General features: G+C 41.3%; 1 protein-coding gene across 1 annotated transcript in view; it reads left to right on the top strand.

The window, feature by feature from the left end:
* The window catches only part of TMED10 (transmembrane p24 trafficking protein 10), a 39,104-nt gene that overhangs the window by 13,444 nt on the left and 10,686 nt on the right, over positions 1-14,974 (top strand). The window contains exons 2-3 of the mRNA XM_028506824.2: positions 6,390-6,501; positions 10,876-10,949. Of these exons, the coding sequence (XP_028362625.1) occupies positions 6,390-6,501; positions 10,876-10,949 (186 nt within the window). The remainder of the gene's footprint in view (positions 1-6,389; positions 6,502-10,875; positions 10,950-14,974) is intronic.

Below are 14,974 nucleotides of genomic sequence, written 5' to 3'. Positions count from 1 at the left end.
GCCTTTTAGTGTTTCTGCAGTTTTTTGTTTCACCACTTCCACATCAGCAAAACGTTTGTTTTGTTTTCTTTTTTCTTTTGTTTTGTTTTGAGGACTTTTTTCATCCGGGGTAAGATCAGGTATAGGGAGGGTAGAGCACAGAGGTCATGCCGTTTTTGGTCAAAAACTGCTGAACACTCAATGCTGTGTGGGCAGGTGTGTTCGTAAATCACCCATCATAAAATGGGCAACTATGTTGAAAGTGTCTTCAAAAAAAATTGACTGAAGCAAATGCAGCCTCTCACAACACAATGCCAGCTGGGTTCCTAGAACACTCACCTAGTGGAGGAAGCCTGTACTACAAGGGACCTGTCTTCCAGAAGGTAATTCCAGGTTTTTTCCGGGTTCCCCCCTCATACACTAAGCAAATCTGGAAATTATTTTTATCCAGATATGCCTTGGAGAAGTTCTACATATTCAGCTTTATTCATAGGAGCCGAATCCAAATTAGAGTTTTTTAGATCAGCTTGGAATGTGAAAATCTGTTATTCCTTCAGTCAGTCTTTTTGAGCTACCTCTTCCCTCTTAAGAATTATCATTGTGCTTTTAGGGACTGCAGAGTGGGGGAGTGAGTGCATCCGATGGGTGAACACATTCTGAAGAAAGGAAGAGTGGCACCACACTGGGGACTACACATCATTTTGGGATCATGTTAGTTCCCAGAGCTTTTTTTGCCCTGTAATGTTTATCCAAGGTTCTAAAGTGATCCTTTGTTATGATTTGTCTTTTAGCTGATGATTCAGAAAAAGCATCACATGAACAAGAGGCCTTTAGGAATCTTCAGGGCTATGTATTTGCCTGCAGATTATCTCCTAGGTATTGCTGACATCAAGGACTAATCTCTTGAAGGTGGAGAATGCAGACTGCAAGGTGCTGTGACCCACTCCTGAGGGCTGTCAGGTTCTCTGACGTGTGCTGACCCAGAGAATCCATCAGATTCTATTAGACTTTTTTCCCAAAGCAATTATTTGTTTGTTTGTTTGTTTGTTTGTTTTAGAGAGAAGGGAAAGCAGGGAGAAAGAGAGGGTCAGAAACATCAATGTGAGAGAGAAACATTAATCAGTTGCCTCTTGTACGTGTCCCAGTCTGAACCCACAACCCAGTTATGTCCCCTGCCCTGACCAGGAATCTAATTGGTGACCTTTTGCTTTGCGGGATGACATCCAACCAACACCCAATCAAGCCACACCAGTGAGGGCAGATTCTATCAGTCTTTCTTGGCTTCTGTGCATACCACTTCTTTCAGACATTCCTTTTGTGGGTATGCAACAGGACTGTGAAAAGAGCATGTGTTTTAGACTGTTTCAAATACGCGTACGTGAGTTTCCTCATCAGTAACCTGGGGATAATAAGACTGGCCTCTATGGGATTGTTGTGAGGATTGAAAATGAAGTATGTAAAGTTTGTAACATAACTCCTTGATCCCTTTAGCCTGCCAAATTACTCAGTTGCAGAACTCCAAGTTTAAATCACTTAATACTTTTCTCTGCTCCTACATCCCAGTTGCTAGGTGTTGCCACTGGACATCCGTGGTTCTTGATCTCAGCTGAGATCGCAGCGCCATTCAGCAGTTCTTCAGTGTGATTTTACTCAGCTTTCTTCCTGTCCTATGCAGAGGTCAGAAATTGGTGGCTCAGAAGAACTTAGTTCTATAGACATCCTTTGTTTGACCTTGAGACAGTTTTTCAAATGTTGGGATTGGTTGTAAGGATTTAAAAATTAGGAGATTTCAAATACAAGTTAAAATGTCTAGCTTCTTTTGAAAAATTGGATGATTTGAGAATCTGGCGTGCCATGGCTTTGAGACAGGCCCACCCAGTGTGCCACGCCGTCCACCGCACCCTGTGCACTTATTCCTGTCCATTAGATTTGGTTGTGTTGCTCACTTGATCCTTGTGGGCATTTACTTTTTGGTCTTGTCCTGTGGTCCCTCCCTGCTTCCCTAATATCCCTCAAATCTGTCCCCTTGTCGTTAGTGCAAAGCCCTCATCATTTTTAGTCTGGAGTACTAGAATAGTGTCCTAACCCATCTTCTTATCTCTAGCATTATTCCTCTTGAGTCTGTCTTCCTAGTGGTATCACCTTTCTACATTGCACATTGAATCCCAGCACTCTCTTGTTTCAAATTCTTTTTGCCTTTCCACTTTTTTTTTAATATAATTTATTGATTATGCTATTACAGTTGTCCCATTTCCCCCTTCACTCCCCTCCACCCTGTACCCCCTCTCCCACCCTTGTTCCCTCCCTTTAGTTCATGTCCATGTGTCATACTTATGAGTTCTTTAGCTTCTACATTTCCCGTACTATTCTTGCCCTCCCCCTATCTATTTTCAGCCTACATTTTATGCTACTTATTCTCTATACCTTTTCCCCCCTCTCTCCTCCTCCCCCCCTACTGCTAGCCCCCCATGTGCCCTCCATTTCTGTGGTTCTGTTCCTATTCTAGTTGTTTACTTAGTTTCTTTTGGTTTTGCTTTAGGTGTGGTTGTTAATAATTGTGAGTTTGCTGTCCTTTTACTATACATGTCTTTTCTTTATCTTCTTTTCTTAGATAAGTCCCTTTAGCATTTCATAAAGTAAGGGCTTGGTGATGATGAACTCCTTTAATTTGACCTTATCTGAAAAGCACTTTATCTTCTCTTCCATTCTAAATGAGAGCTTTGCTGGATAGAGCAATCTGGGATGTAGGTCCTTGTCTTTCATGACTTGGAATATTTCTTTCCAGCCCCTTCTTGCCTGTAAGGTCTCTTTGGAGAAATCAGCTGACAGTCTGATGGGAACTCCTTTGTAGGTTACTGTCCCCTTATCTCTTGCTGCTTCTAGGATTCTCTCCTTCATTTTTACCTTGGCTAATGTAATTATGATGTGCCTTGGTGTGTTTCTTCTTGAGTCCAACTTCTTTGGGGCTCTCTGAGCTCCTTGGATTTCTTGGAAGACTGTTCCCTTTGCCAGTTTGGGGAAGTTCTCCTTTATTATTTGTTCAAATAACTTTTCCACTTGTTGGTCCTCCCCTTCTGGTACCCCTATAATTCGGATGTTGGAACGTTTAAAGGTGTCCTCGATAGTCTTAAGCTTTTCTTTGATTTTTTGAATTCTTATTTCATCATGCTTTCCTGCTTGGTTGATTCTATCTTCCTTCTGGTCCACTGTATTGTTTTGAGACTCAGATTCCTTCCTTTCACTTTTGGCTCTCCTCCGTGAATCTTCCTGCATCTCTTTTATGGTAACTTGCATTTTTTCATGTAATTTGCACCCAAAATCAACCAGTTCCGTGAGCTTCCTGATCACCAGTGTTTTGAACTGTGCATCTGATAGATTGGCTATTTCTTGGTTACTCAAAAGGATGAGTCCTGGGGGACTGATCTGTTCTGCTGGAAACATGTCTTCTGTCTTTCCTTGTCTCTCCTATTGTTTTATTTATTTATTTATTTTCTCCGGTCTGGTTGCTCTTGTTACAGTGGGGGGTGGAGCCTTAGGTGTTCACCGGGGCTGGGCGCCCCAGTTGCTGGATTGTGACGTTATATGTGGGGGCAGGGGCGTGAGCGGGGACAGGAGGGATCAATGGCGACAGTTCTGTTCTCCTGGAGTCAGACACTTCCCTGGGCTTCTGGGCCGTGAGCTCTGCCCTGGTCCACTATCGCTGCCCCACTGATTCCCCCAGCCGCTGCTTGCGTGCTCAGGGATCACTGCTGCACTGCTGCGCTCTAGCGCCCCGATGGCTGTTGCGCCGATTTTGCGCCAAATTTCCCCCGACCTACGCGCGCCTGCGACCTGCGCCAGCCCCACGCCCGCTCGGCTCGTCGTCCCCTACCAGTCTGGATGTACGGGTCTACTTCAACTTCTTGGCTGTCCGACTTCCATTTAGATAAATCCTCTGACAGTTCTGATATTATGACCGCAAATCATTGTTGTAAATTATTGTTGTTCTGTTCTTGGTTGTGCGAGGAGGTACGGTGCGTCGACCTATTCCTCCATGTTGCCGGAAGTCCGGGAATCGCCCTTCCACTTTGAAGTTTGACCCCCTCACATGGTGTTGCAGTTCTGCCTGACCTCTCGAGCCACTTTCTGGGCCTCACTTTCCTCCTGTGGAACACGGGGGAAATAAAAGCTCTTACCTATAGGGTTATAGAGAAGATTAGATTAAAAACGCATGTAAAGCAGTTGGCACAGTACCTAACATGTAATAAATGCTCAGTAAATACTAGCTATTAGTATTAAGATGATATCATATTTTGTTTTGTTTTGGTTTGGTTTGGTTTTTTCCTGGGCTCCAGGCCTTCACATTTGCTGTCTCTTCTACCCTGAATGTCTTTACCCCAATTCTTGCCCTGATTGCAACTCATCCTTGAGGACTCAGTTCAGGTGTCACCTCCTCCATGATGCTCTCCCTGATCCTCCACAACCCTGGGGCACCTGTGCATACCTGTGGCAGTGCACTCTTCACCTCGTAGTGAAGGCTCATTTCTTATTCCTTCTCCTCAATGAGACTGTTAAGCCCTTTAAAGGTAGGAACTGTCTTACATTCTTGTATCCCCAATAACCAGTTTAGATTGAAGCGTCTTAAATGCTTGACAAAGTCATGAATGATCAACATTATTCATGGCAGAAGATACTTGACTACTATTACTGTTATTTCTAGAGAATTTAGAAGATGTTTAAAATTTATCTAGTTGTGATAACTATTCTTTAGTTATTATTTTTTCCCAAAAATGAAATAACTTTATTTCTAACCATAAGTGATATGTATGCCTTTGTAGAAAATTGAAAAAAAAAGTATAAAGAAATCTCATTACTCATCAATATAACTAGTGAAGTGCTTTAAATATATAAGCTTATATGTGTGCCACTCAATTTTTGTATTTAAAATCTCATCTATAAACGAATCTTGTTTTACATACAACATTAGAGAATCCAGCTTAATATTGGGTTGGCCAAAAGTTTGCTTGGTTTTTCTTCAAGATGGCCTTAATAGCACTTAGTTGTCTTTAACTTCATTAGAAACAATTTTGTTAGATTGTATTGTGACAGCTCTCATATCAGTGTGTCCTTAACAATCAAAATTAGTGAATTTTTGTGTAGCCATTTTAATATTAAAGATGGAAGAAAACAACCTTTTTGGCATATTATGCTTTATTACTTCAAGAAAGGTAAAAATGCAACTGAAATGCAAAAAAAAGATTTGTGCAGTGTATGGAGAAGGTGCTGTGACTGAGGGAACGTGTCAAAAATGGTCTATAAAGTGTCATGCTGGAGATTTCTCCTGGACGATGCTTCAGTTGAGTGGACCAGTTGAAGTTGACAGTGATTGAATCGAGACATTAATTGAGAACAATCAACATTATACCACGTGGGAGAAAGCCAACATACTGAAAATATCCAAGTCAATAAAATTATTGGTGAAAATGAAAAGTGTGTCTTTTATTTTACGGAAAAAACCATGTGGACTTTTTGGCCAATCCAATGTAATGAAGCCACTGCTTTTGTGCTTCACATTGCAAGTAGCTTCTGTCTTAGGCAAGGAAATTGCCTTCTGCTAAGACAGCAGTGTGCCCTAGAAAAGAGGCCTGAGATCCATTCTGTCGTATTACTGTGTCGTTCCCTTCTTTGTAGGTGACCATTCACTTATCAATATATTCCACCCCGTCTGTGCTTACCGGCCGTTCTCTAGGAATAGAGCAGTTTAAGTTTAGCGAACTAAAGCTAACAGCCTGTAACAATGGCATTACCATTTATAGAAGCCCAGAAAGCCTCTTTTAGGAGATCCTTCTTGTTTATCCCCTGTGCCTCTCCCACCCTATGTAGCCATTGACATAATTGACAAGGCATTTGGAAGAATACACCTACCAGACATTTTCTTCTGTGCGCATATGCCTTCTTTTCCTACTCTCCATGTTTCAGGTGTCCCATTCCACTCTCTACCCCACCTCAACCCCATCAAGAGTTATTCCACAGAAGAAATGTGTTCCTTTGTATCCTTTTTGTAGTATATTCTTTTAGTAATTGTCCACTTCTGTTTTTGCGATATGTCCCTTTCTGGGAAATGATACTTTTCTGTATTCTGTAAAGTGAACATTTGTTACTAAACCCAGTTTATATCTCGACTGTCATTCCATAGTGGCAACCGATTTTAACATGTGGTATGGATAGGCTGTTTGAATGAATGAAATTTGCTGTATGTGGGTTTTATCCTCTAATTCAACTCCGGACTTTGGGAGTGGTTGGAACATAGTTGTCATAATGAAAAATGTCAACTGTCTTTTGTGGACAGTGTTTCTTTCCATTTGTCCAGTTTTCTTCTTGAGTGTTACTTGCTGCCTATTCTTACTTACTTTTTTACTTTTTTATTTTAGATCACAGATTCTGCTGGCCATATCCTGTACTCCAAGGAGGATGCAACCAAGGGGAAATTTGCCTTTACCACTGAAGATTATGACATGTTCGAAGTGTGTTTTGAGAGCAAGGGTACGTAATCAGTGTTGTCTGTCTCTGAATTAGGCATCTTCTCTCAAGTTAGGTAGAGGGTGAACTTTCTCTCTTAGGCCAGCAGAAAGAGGAAATGAAAACTGCATTTGCTGGGGTGCACACCCAAATAAGTGAAAGTAGTGTTCTTTACGTGCAGGAATAGGTATTTCTTAAATGCCGTGACGTGCTTGGTTTGAGTGATACGAGTTTAATTTGGGATAGATGCTAGAATATGCAGCAAGTCCTCACTTAGTGTTGTTGATAGGTTCTGTAACTTTAAGGAAAATGATGTATAATTAAATCAGTTCTACCATAGACTAATTGATATAAACAAGAGTTAAGTTCCTGTGGTATCTCATCAACATTATCACAAAATAACATTGAATAAAATATGATTCAACAACCTGCAAAGTCAGAAGCAGCTTTGGTTTTCAGAGCACTTGTTATTTCCTGTCCTAACATCTTGCTGTGGATTCTTCTGTGCATCTCAAGGCCAAGATCCCGTAGTAACTTCTAGGCTGATTGCTTGATGGTTTCTCTGCTCAGGGGTGTGTGAAAAAGCAGGTTCCCCTTTACTTCCTATTCTTTCACTTCAAGGACACTAGATTCTAAAAGCTGTATGTCTTTATATTTGTTATATTAGTTGGGACCCCTTTGGACTACAAGACACAAAAAACATAACTCAATCTAGCAAAAAGAGAAAGACCACTGAGCTCCCTGGAACTGGGAGTCGTCAGCGTGCTGCTGACCTCAGGCCTGTCTGGATATCGGGGTGTTAATAGGATTGTTGGAACTCTGCCTCTCCATGCTTTAGTGCTTCCTTTCCGTGCCCCCTTTGCCTTTATTCTCAGGCTTTCTTCGTATGGTAGCCAAAGGACTTCTGGCAATTTTACATTTATAGAAGGTTCAGAACATACAATCCTAGAAGAAAAATAAACACCTTGGCTAACAGCACCAGTCGGTTCCAGGAAGAGCAGATCAACTTGATGTTTTGACAATTAACCGAGAATTGACTCCCTTGATCTGAAATGGGTCATTTGAGCCTAAAAGCTAAGGGAGTTCGTATCAAGTAAATGGAATAATAGGTTAAGAGTAGAAAAGTAAAGGACTTTAATAGTGATTTCATGACTGCTATCCTTTTCCTTGCCCTCACCCATATCAGTTCCAAGATAACAATATTCTAAACAGTTCCATAATGGGGCTCATATTTTTTAAAATTATTTTTGTCTTTTCTAGTCTGTCATCAAGTTATGCTGATAGTTCTTTCAAAATATCTTCTGTATCTATCATCACACAAACCTGAACTCTCATTTTTTAAATTATGAATTATGTCATTAGCCTTCTAACTAATATCCCTGTTTTTAATATATCCAGATACTAATACCAGATTTATCTCCGAAGACATACCTTTCGTTATGTCAGTCCATTTTCAGAAGCCTTCCCTCCTCTGTAGTGGCAGTCACATTCCTATTCTGTAGAAGGAAACCTAGAATCACAGGATCTCGGAGCTGGATGGGATTGCAGGTATCAGGGCATTTAGTAGCCTCTGTACCCTCACTCCAACCTTATCTTCCACTGCCCGTCGGGCCCCAGCCAGTCTGGCCTGCTCTGCCCTCTGAACATGTCACATTTGTTCATTGGCTGGAGTGCTCTTCCCCCATGTAAACATGAGTTCACCTTTAGTCTCTTATGAGTACTTTCCTCAACTTTCTAACCTGCTTAATTTCTCATCAGTTATTTGAATCACTGAGCCAGTAATTATTAAGCGCCTTATATACTAAGCACTTTTCTAGGTTTGGGGATATAGCAATGAATAAAACGGAAGTCTCTCTGTCCTTCTGTGGAGCTTACATTTTCACTGGAGCAAATAGACAATAAACAAATACAGGGCAGGTGGTGATAAAGACTTTGGAGAAAAAACAGACACTTGGAGGTGCTGAGCATGTCTCAGAAACAACAAAGAGGTTAACATTGCTTCCTCTAAATACAACATCACTTACAAGTTAGGTTAGTTATTTAGGCACTTAAAGACATAGATAAAATTTAAGCATGTAAAGATTGATATCTATATAGATATAGATATGTGTAGGTATATAACACACAGCCAGTGTTATTTAAATGTATGTATGTATTACATTTCTAATTTTAAAGAAAGCTTAAAATTAACCCTAACCCTAAACCTAGCTATTAACCTCCCCTAATTCTAGCCCTAAACCTTAACCTAATCCTAACACTATACCTAAACATAACCCTAAACATACCTTTTGTTCTGAATTTCTTTCTTATGTGCTGATGATGTGCATGTAGATGCCTAGGAACTCGTGTGTGTGTGTGTGTGTGTGTGTGTGTGTGTGTGTAGAGACATAGATATAAATATGCACACACATAAATTATATATACATATATAAAATATATCCATGTATAAAACACACACACTTATTACATACATGCACATTGACACATTATAGTAAGCACTCGATTTCTAGTTTCATTTCTGTTCTCTGTTTATTCCCATATGGAGACCATATACCTTCTAGTCTTGGGAGTACCTTTTAAAAGATTGTCTTTTTGCCAGGCAAATGTAGAGAGGTTACTGCAGGGTCTTTTACAGAGGGGACCCTTTATGGCCATAATGTTAGCTAAGGGGATAAACTGGCCGTTCTGTGCAAGAGATTGTATGGTCTGGACTCAGAGCGGTCTGAGTGGTTTTGTGGTTTCACTTGTGTTTGAATAATGCCAGTGTTTATGATGTGGCAAATGGAAAGTGGGAAGAGTCTGTTAGGAAGAGAGTGTCTTGATCATGTGGACCAGGTAGGGCTATGAGCTGCTTGGATTTCACAACTTTAAATGAGGAAGGAGCAGCAAAAATTTGCATCGCATCTCTGTGGGCAGTGCTGTGTTCAGGACTTCACATCGGAGTGGGGAGAAGGGGCCTGTCTGGACGCCTGTTTTGTTTCGTTTTACTTAATGGTTTAAATGCCCAGAAGACATTTGTAACTTGTTATAGTTTCCTTTCTTAATGCTACCTACTCAGTCTTATCTCTGTTGATTTTAAATTGATTTTTCTAATGTAGCCAAAAGAACTTCTTACTGTCTTTTAAACATGCCATGCAAATTTTAATACCTGAACTTTGCCCATGCTTGTCTTCTGCCTAGAATACTTTGTCCTGTCTTTGACCTTCACTTCAGTGAAGTCCATCCACAGCTAATCTCTTTCCTCCTCTAATCTTTGCTCCATAACTGGGATTATCTGAACCATTTTTTTTTCTCCTAAAGTTTTATACTGCTTTGCATTTTCACTGTAGCTGTTATTCATACACATGTCGTAGATCCCCATCAAATTATTTGAAGGCAGAGATTGTAATCTCCAGCACAGTTCTAGCACCCAATGAGTTCTCAGTGAATAGTTACTGAATTGACTTCAGTCTGTTTCGGAAAACGTCCGTGCCTCTCAGACAGCAGAAGGTACAGTACCGGTCTTTGTTGCTTAGGGTATCAGGAGCCCCAGTGCTTAAGTGGCACTGTTTTCCATACAGGCATTTTTTTTATTTTATAAATAATGAGGTGAATTCCAGGGGATGGGGCTGAGCAGTTTCCTGGGGCTCTTTGAGGCTTTCCCTTTCTCCTACGTAATGAGATAAGGTTAGAATTCCTGTTCAATCAAGGTGAATCAGATTATCTTTTTTAACCAAATCGACATTTCTCTAAGAAGCATCCCTGAGAATTGTGCTCTTATTGTCCAGTTTTTTTCTTGGGCTGTTCCCTTTCAAGGGCTTTGTGAAAATAGTCCCTATAATGTTTTAGTTACATATTGAAATGACCTTACCTTGACCAAAATGTTTAAATTAAAGTGAAATGTTAGATAAATCCTGTGTTCTTTTCAGTACTCATGTTTGTATTAAGTAAATCCAAGCTAATATATGCCCAGTAATCCTTTTCTCAAAATTGGACAGGACAACCTTTTTAAATGTGGAAATGTACCTCTTCAACCTAAGTTGGTCCTGGTCTATATGTGCCACTCAGTTGTATACAGTTTTGACTTTTGAGTTTTATTTCTTATTCCAGTAAGCCTGCGCGTTTTCTCGCATTCCGCTCCTCTGCAGCACCAGCTGCAGTATCTTGTGTACTGCCTGCGTAGAGATGTTTGGCAGCAGCGTGTTCTCTCTGCTTTCCGGCGCCCCACACAGACAGGGGCTTTGTCTGGAATGCTTGGGATCCTAGCCAGAGCCAGGGATTTTCTGCTGCTGAGGATGGGGAGGAGTTTCATCTGTTTCTGTCTGTTGAGAGGGGAGGGGTTAGGAAGAGGGAGAGGGGTGGGTGATTTCCCGGAATTTTAAGTATTCCGCACAATGAACCCTTTGATTTCTTTCTCAGGAACAGGGCGGTTACCTGACCAACTCGTGATCCTCGACATGAAGCATGGAGTGGAGGCGAAAAATTACGAAGAGGTATGTCCTGCTCTGACAGCTGGAGGAGGCAGTCACTCGTGCTGTGCCATGAGGTTTCGATGACCTACCTACTCAGGCCAACAGGCTGCGCTCTGCCCAGAAGGCTATGGGCTTTCTCAGCAGTCATGTGACAGCCAGTAACAATTTTATTGATATAAAAAGTTGTATTAACTGCCCTGAACAATAATTCTGCCTGTGTTGTCAGCCAAGTGACTAAGCCGACTGTCCCACAGAAACGCTGGTGTGATAAACATTCAAGCATAAGCCATTAGCACTCTTGAGACAGCAAGTAGATGCGGGTTTATGATTTTTAAAAGCTGGAATTCATTTAAATGTTAATGTCCATGGTGAAGAAAAGTGATTTGTTTTTAATGTCTAAGGCTTTTATCCCCAGACAGACAGCTCTAAACAGAGTGCAGCAAAAGGTTTACAGTTGTGAGTATGTGAAACACAATTTTCTTCTTCCATTACTGTTTATTAATTTCCATACTAACAACTGTAAACCTACTTTCGCACCACCCTGTATAGATCTAGGGCATGCATTCATTCAGTGCTGTTTAGACATGAACATCTCTGCTACCTTTGAAAAACAACAATATCAAAAGTAGCTTTTAGTTAAAATAATTTTAAACTAAGGAAGAGAACAAGATGGAAGAAAAACTGCAAGAGACTAGAGGTCATGATAAAGACATTTTTTCTGATGGGGAGTGTTATAGAGAATAAAAACTGACATCTGTATGGGTGGTAGGGAAGTAGAGGTATGCATAAAACAAGGGGGAAAGGACTGAGCCTTTTTCATGTCTATTATGACAGACTTTGGGGGGCAGCACAAAATGGTTCTTAAATCAAGAGCACCTTTGAAAAACAAAAGAACTGTTTAAGACCAGGGGCTTGATCTTTACAGTACGATAAGAGTATTTTTACCCAGATCAGAGTCTTTACCGACACTACCTGTGGGCATGAAGAAGAGGTGGGGCACAGGAAATGTAAATGGCTTTTGAAGAATGTAAACTAAATAAACAAAATTATTTTAAGTGATTTAAGAGAATTTTCTAGGAGGGACAAAGCAGAGAAATTGCTTTAGCTTTGGTCAGGGTTTGAAACGGAATATCCTAAAATGGAAGAAGAGTGGAAGTGACTAATTCTGCAGCAGGAAGTAGTGTACAATTGCAGCTCTTCAGGTCTTTCCTCTTCTTTCTAGTTCAAGTGTGCAATTGAACAAAACTAGATCTAGTTATTCGTAAGCAGTAAACAGGAGCAAATATGCAACAGTGAATGGAAGACAATTCCCGGTAGATACTTTGATTTGCTTGTTTCTGTATCCAGGCTAGTTTAATGAAGATAAATAAAGCAAGAGAGACTCTTTATTTGATGAACTTAAGAGTAAAATGAGGCCCCAGTCACTGAGCTGCCACTGAGGACTCAGGAGCCTCCCCTTGAGCCCTTCTTGCTTCCCCACACTTTGTCCCTGTCCCCTCTCCTCCTTCTCCCACCACACCCTTCCTCAGGCTGCTGCCACGAAGGAAAAGGAACTGTAGTGTATGTCTGTTATCTAGAACCTCCACTCTTTTGGCTCCTTTGCTAATGTGGCTAAGGTTAATGACCTGCTTCCCACTGGCACTGAGGATTATATCCATATAAGAATTCAACAGAAAAACTGTAGAAAGACCCTTGCTACTGTCTGAGGAATTGCTGATGATTGAAATAAAAAGAAACTAGTGAGGTGTTTAAGAAGAAATTTGCTTGCCCTGGCTGATGTGGCTTGGTTGGTTGGAGTGTTGTCCCGTAACTGAAAAGAAAGGTTGTGGGTTTGATTGCTGGTCAGGGCACATACCTAAGTTGCAAGTTCAGTCCCTGGTCCGGGCACATACTGGAGGCAACCAGTTGATGTTTCCTTTCTCTCTCCCTTCCTCTCTCTCTAAAAAGCAATTAAAAATTGTCCTTGGGTAAGAGTAAAAAAAAAGGAGAAGAAGAAATTTGCCTGTGACGGTGCTGTTGTTGATGAGCACCCAGACTGTGGAGAAGTAATGCAGCTACAGGGGGACCAGTGCAAGCACATGGGCCAGTTCCTCGTCGAGGCTGGACTGGCGGAGAAGGGCAGCTGGAGGTTCATGGGTTCCAGGTGCTCTTGGTTCATGGAAGCCTAAGTGAGGGTTTTCCTTGCAATGAGTGGAGTTTCCCTTCTGGCCCTTGTCACAAGTTTAAAAACCTCACTTCTTATGTAATAATACAGTGGTAACCGTTTGGGGTCTGCTTTTAAGTGGACTAGTGTAACTCTTTCCTGCAGTAAACTGAAATAGCCAGGCAAAACTAAATAAATGAGTGAAAAATCCTTTTTAACTTTCATGATTTAGAAGAACCTTAATTACATTTAAATAAGATAGCATATTAAAGTGCTGTTGCAAGGTATAAAACACTAAGAAAAATGTCGCTGTAGTTATTTATTGTGAAGTGGAAGAATAGGTAAAATGATTTTCAGGTTCAGGTTACCACTGCTGTATCCTCAGCCTGAGACCATCCTCTGAGCAAGCATTCATTGAATTCCTACCACGTGGAGTTTTACCTGCTGTAACGTTTCCCCCAGTGTGACGGCTATCATTAGGTGGTACATACTAAATAACAGGCCTCTCGATTAGACTTCAGGTGTAGCTTGTTCTCCTCTAAAACAGATGGTAGTATCGTGAGCTTACATTTAGAATAATTGGACATCACTAGCATGTAGCATTTTAGAACCCCCATACATACCTCCTAGAATCTTTATTATTCTTGAACTTTGTTGGCACCAGGAAAGAGCCATTGTCTTTCCTGACCTTTTGCTTAACCCGAGAGGGGAATCCCTAGCAGAAGGCAAACCACAGTGCTTCCTTTGCGCCGTTTCCTGCCGTGGAAGTCTGGCACGTCCTAAGCTGTTCTTTACGCACATGGTTACAACACATCTCTGAATTCAGTTTCTTAATCAAGACACTCCTCCCACTTACTTCTTTGGCAACTCCCGCCCCCCAGAAAAGCAGACCACATGGAGACAGACGAGGAGAAAATGGTTACAACACAGGCCAAAGTCCAGTCCTCTTCTCAATTTATGGCCAGGCTTCCTTAACCTTGCTTAGAAATAGCTGTTAGTTGTCTCTGGGCTAAAGCCTGTGACAAGTAAATGGATAATAGAACCACTTGCTGCCTGCTTAATTGCCAGGGAGCACTGAGCACTTGTAGAGGGTTTGAGGCATTTAATTTCAGGCCCTTGAGATAATGGAGAGCCTTTGTCTAGAGGCTTTGGGCCCTTCGGCATCAGTATTTAGATTCAGGGAGGTGGCACATTTGCTTATTTCCTTCACATCCAACGTGCCTCTCCCTCACATTTGTGGGCTTTATGATTCTGAAATCCCATGTGGCCCTGGAAAGTGCTCTAGTACTTGTAATCAGTAAACACAATGCAAATCGCAGATATTATTTGGAAGACGGAGTGGTTGCCGTATTGCAAAGAAGTATAGTCTTGCAGTATGAATTCTTTAAAGAGAAAGAATGCTGTATCTTCAGAAATAAAGCATCTTTGATTCCCTCAGTTGTATTTTAGGGACTTCTCACTACTCTTTTGCCTGGGAGAAGGGGGCATCTCTGTAGAATCAGTATGTCAATTAAGCCATTTCTTTCTTTCTTTTTTTTTTTTTTAAATCCTCACTGGAGGGTATGCCCATTGATGTGTGAGAAAGAGACAGACACTGATGTGAGAAACATTGATTGGTTGCCTCCTGTATGTGCCCCAACTGTGGATAGAACCCACAACGTAGGTATGAGCCATGACTAGAAATTGAACCAGCAGTCTTTTGGTGCATGGGACAGTGCTCCAACAGCTGAGCCACCCAGCCACGACAAGCCATTTCTTTTTAATTTGTGGTCTGTGAACTAGAGCAGCCATTTGTGGGGATTTACTGTCTAATTGTGCAGTTGTGGGAATGAAGGCAATTACTGTCCCACAAAGAAGGAGCTACCTGTGACCTATTCTCTGATTCTTGGGGTGTGTATGGGCG

The sequence above is a fragment of the Phyllostomus discolor genome, chromosome 1 (genome assembly GCF_004126475.2).
Source record: "Phyllostomus discolor isolate MPI-MPIP mPhyDis1 chromosome 1, mPhyDis1.pri.v3, whole genome shotgun sequence".
Lineage (NCBI taxonomy): Eukaryota > Metazoa > Chordata > Mammalia > Chiroptera > Phyllostomidae > Phyllostomus > Phyllostomus discolor.
The sequence above is the reverse complement of the archived record's forward strand: the minus strand, read 5'-3'. Positions and strand labels throughout refer to the sequence as shown.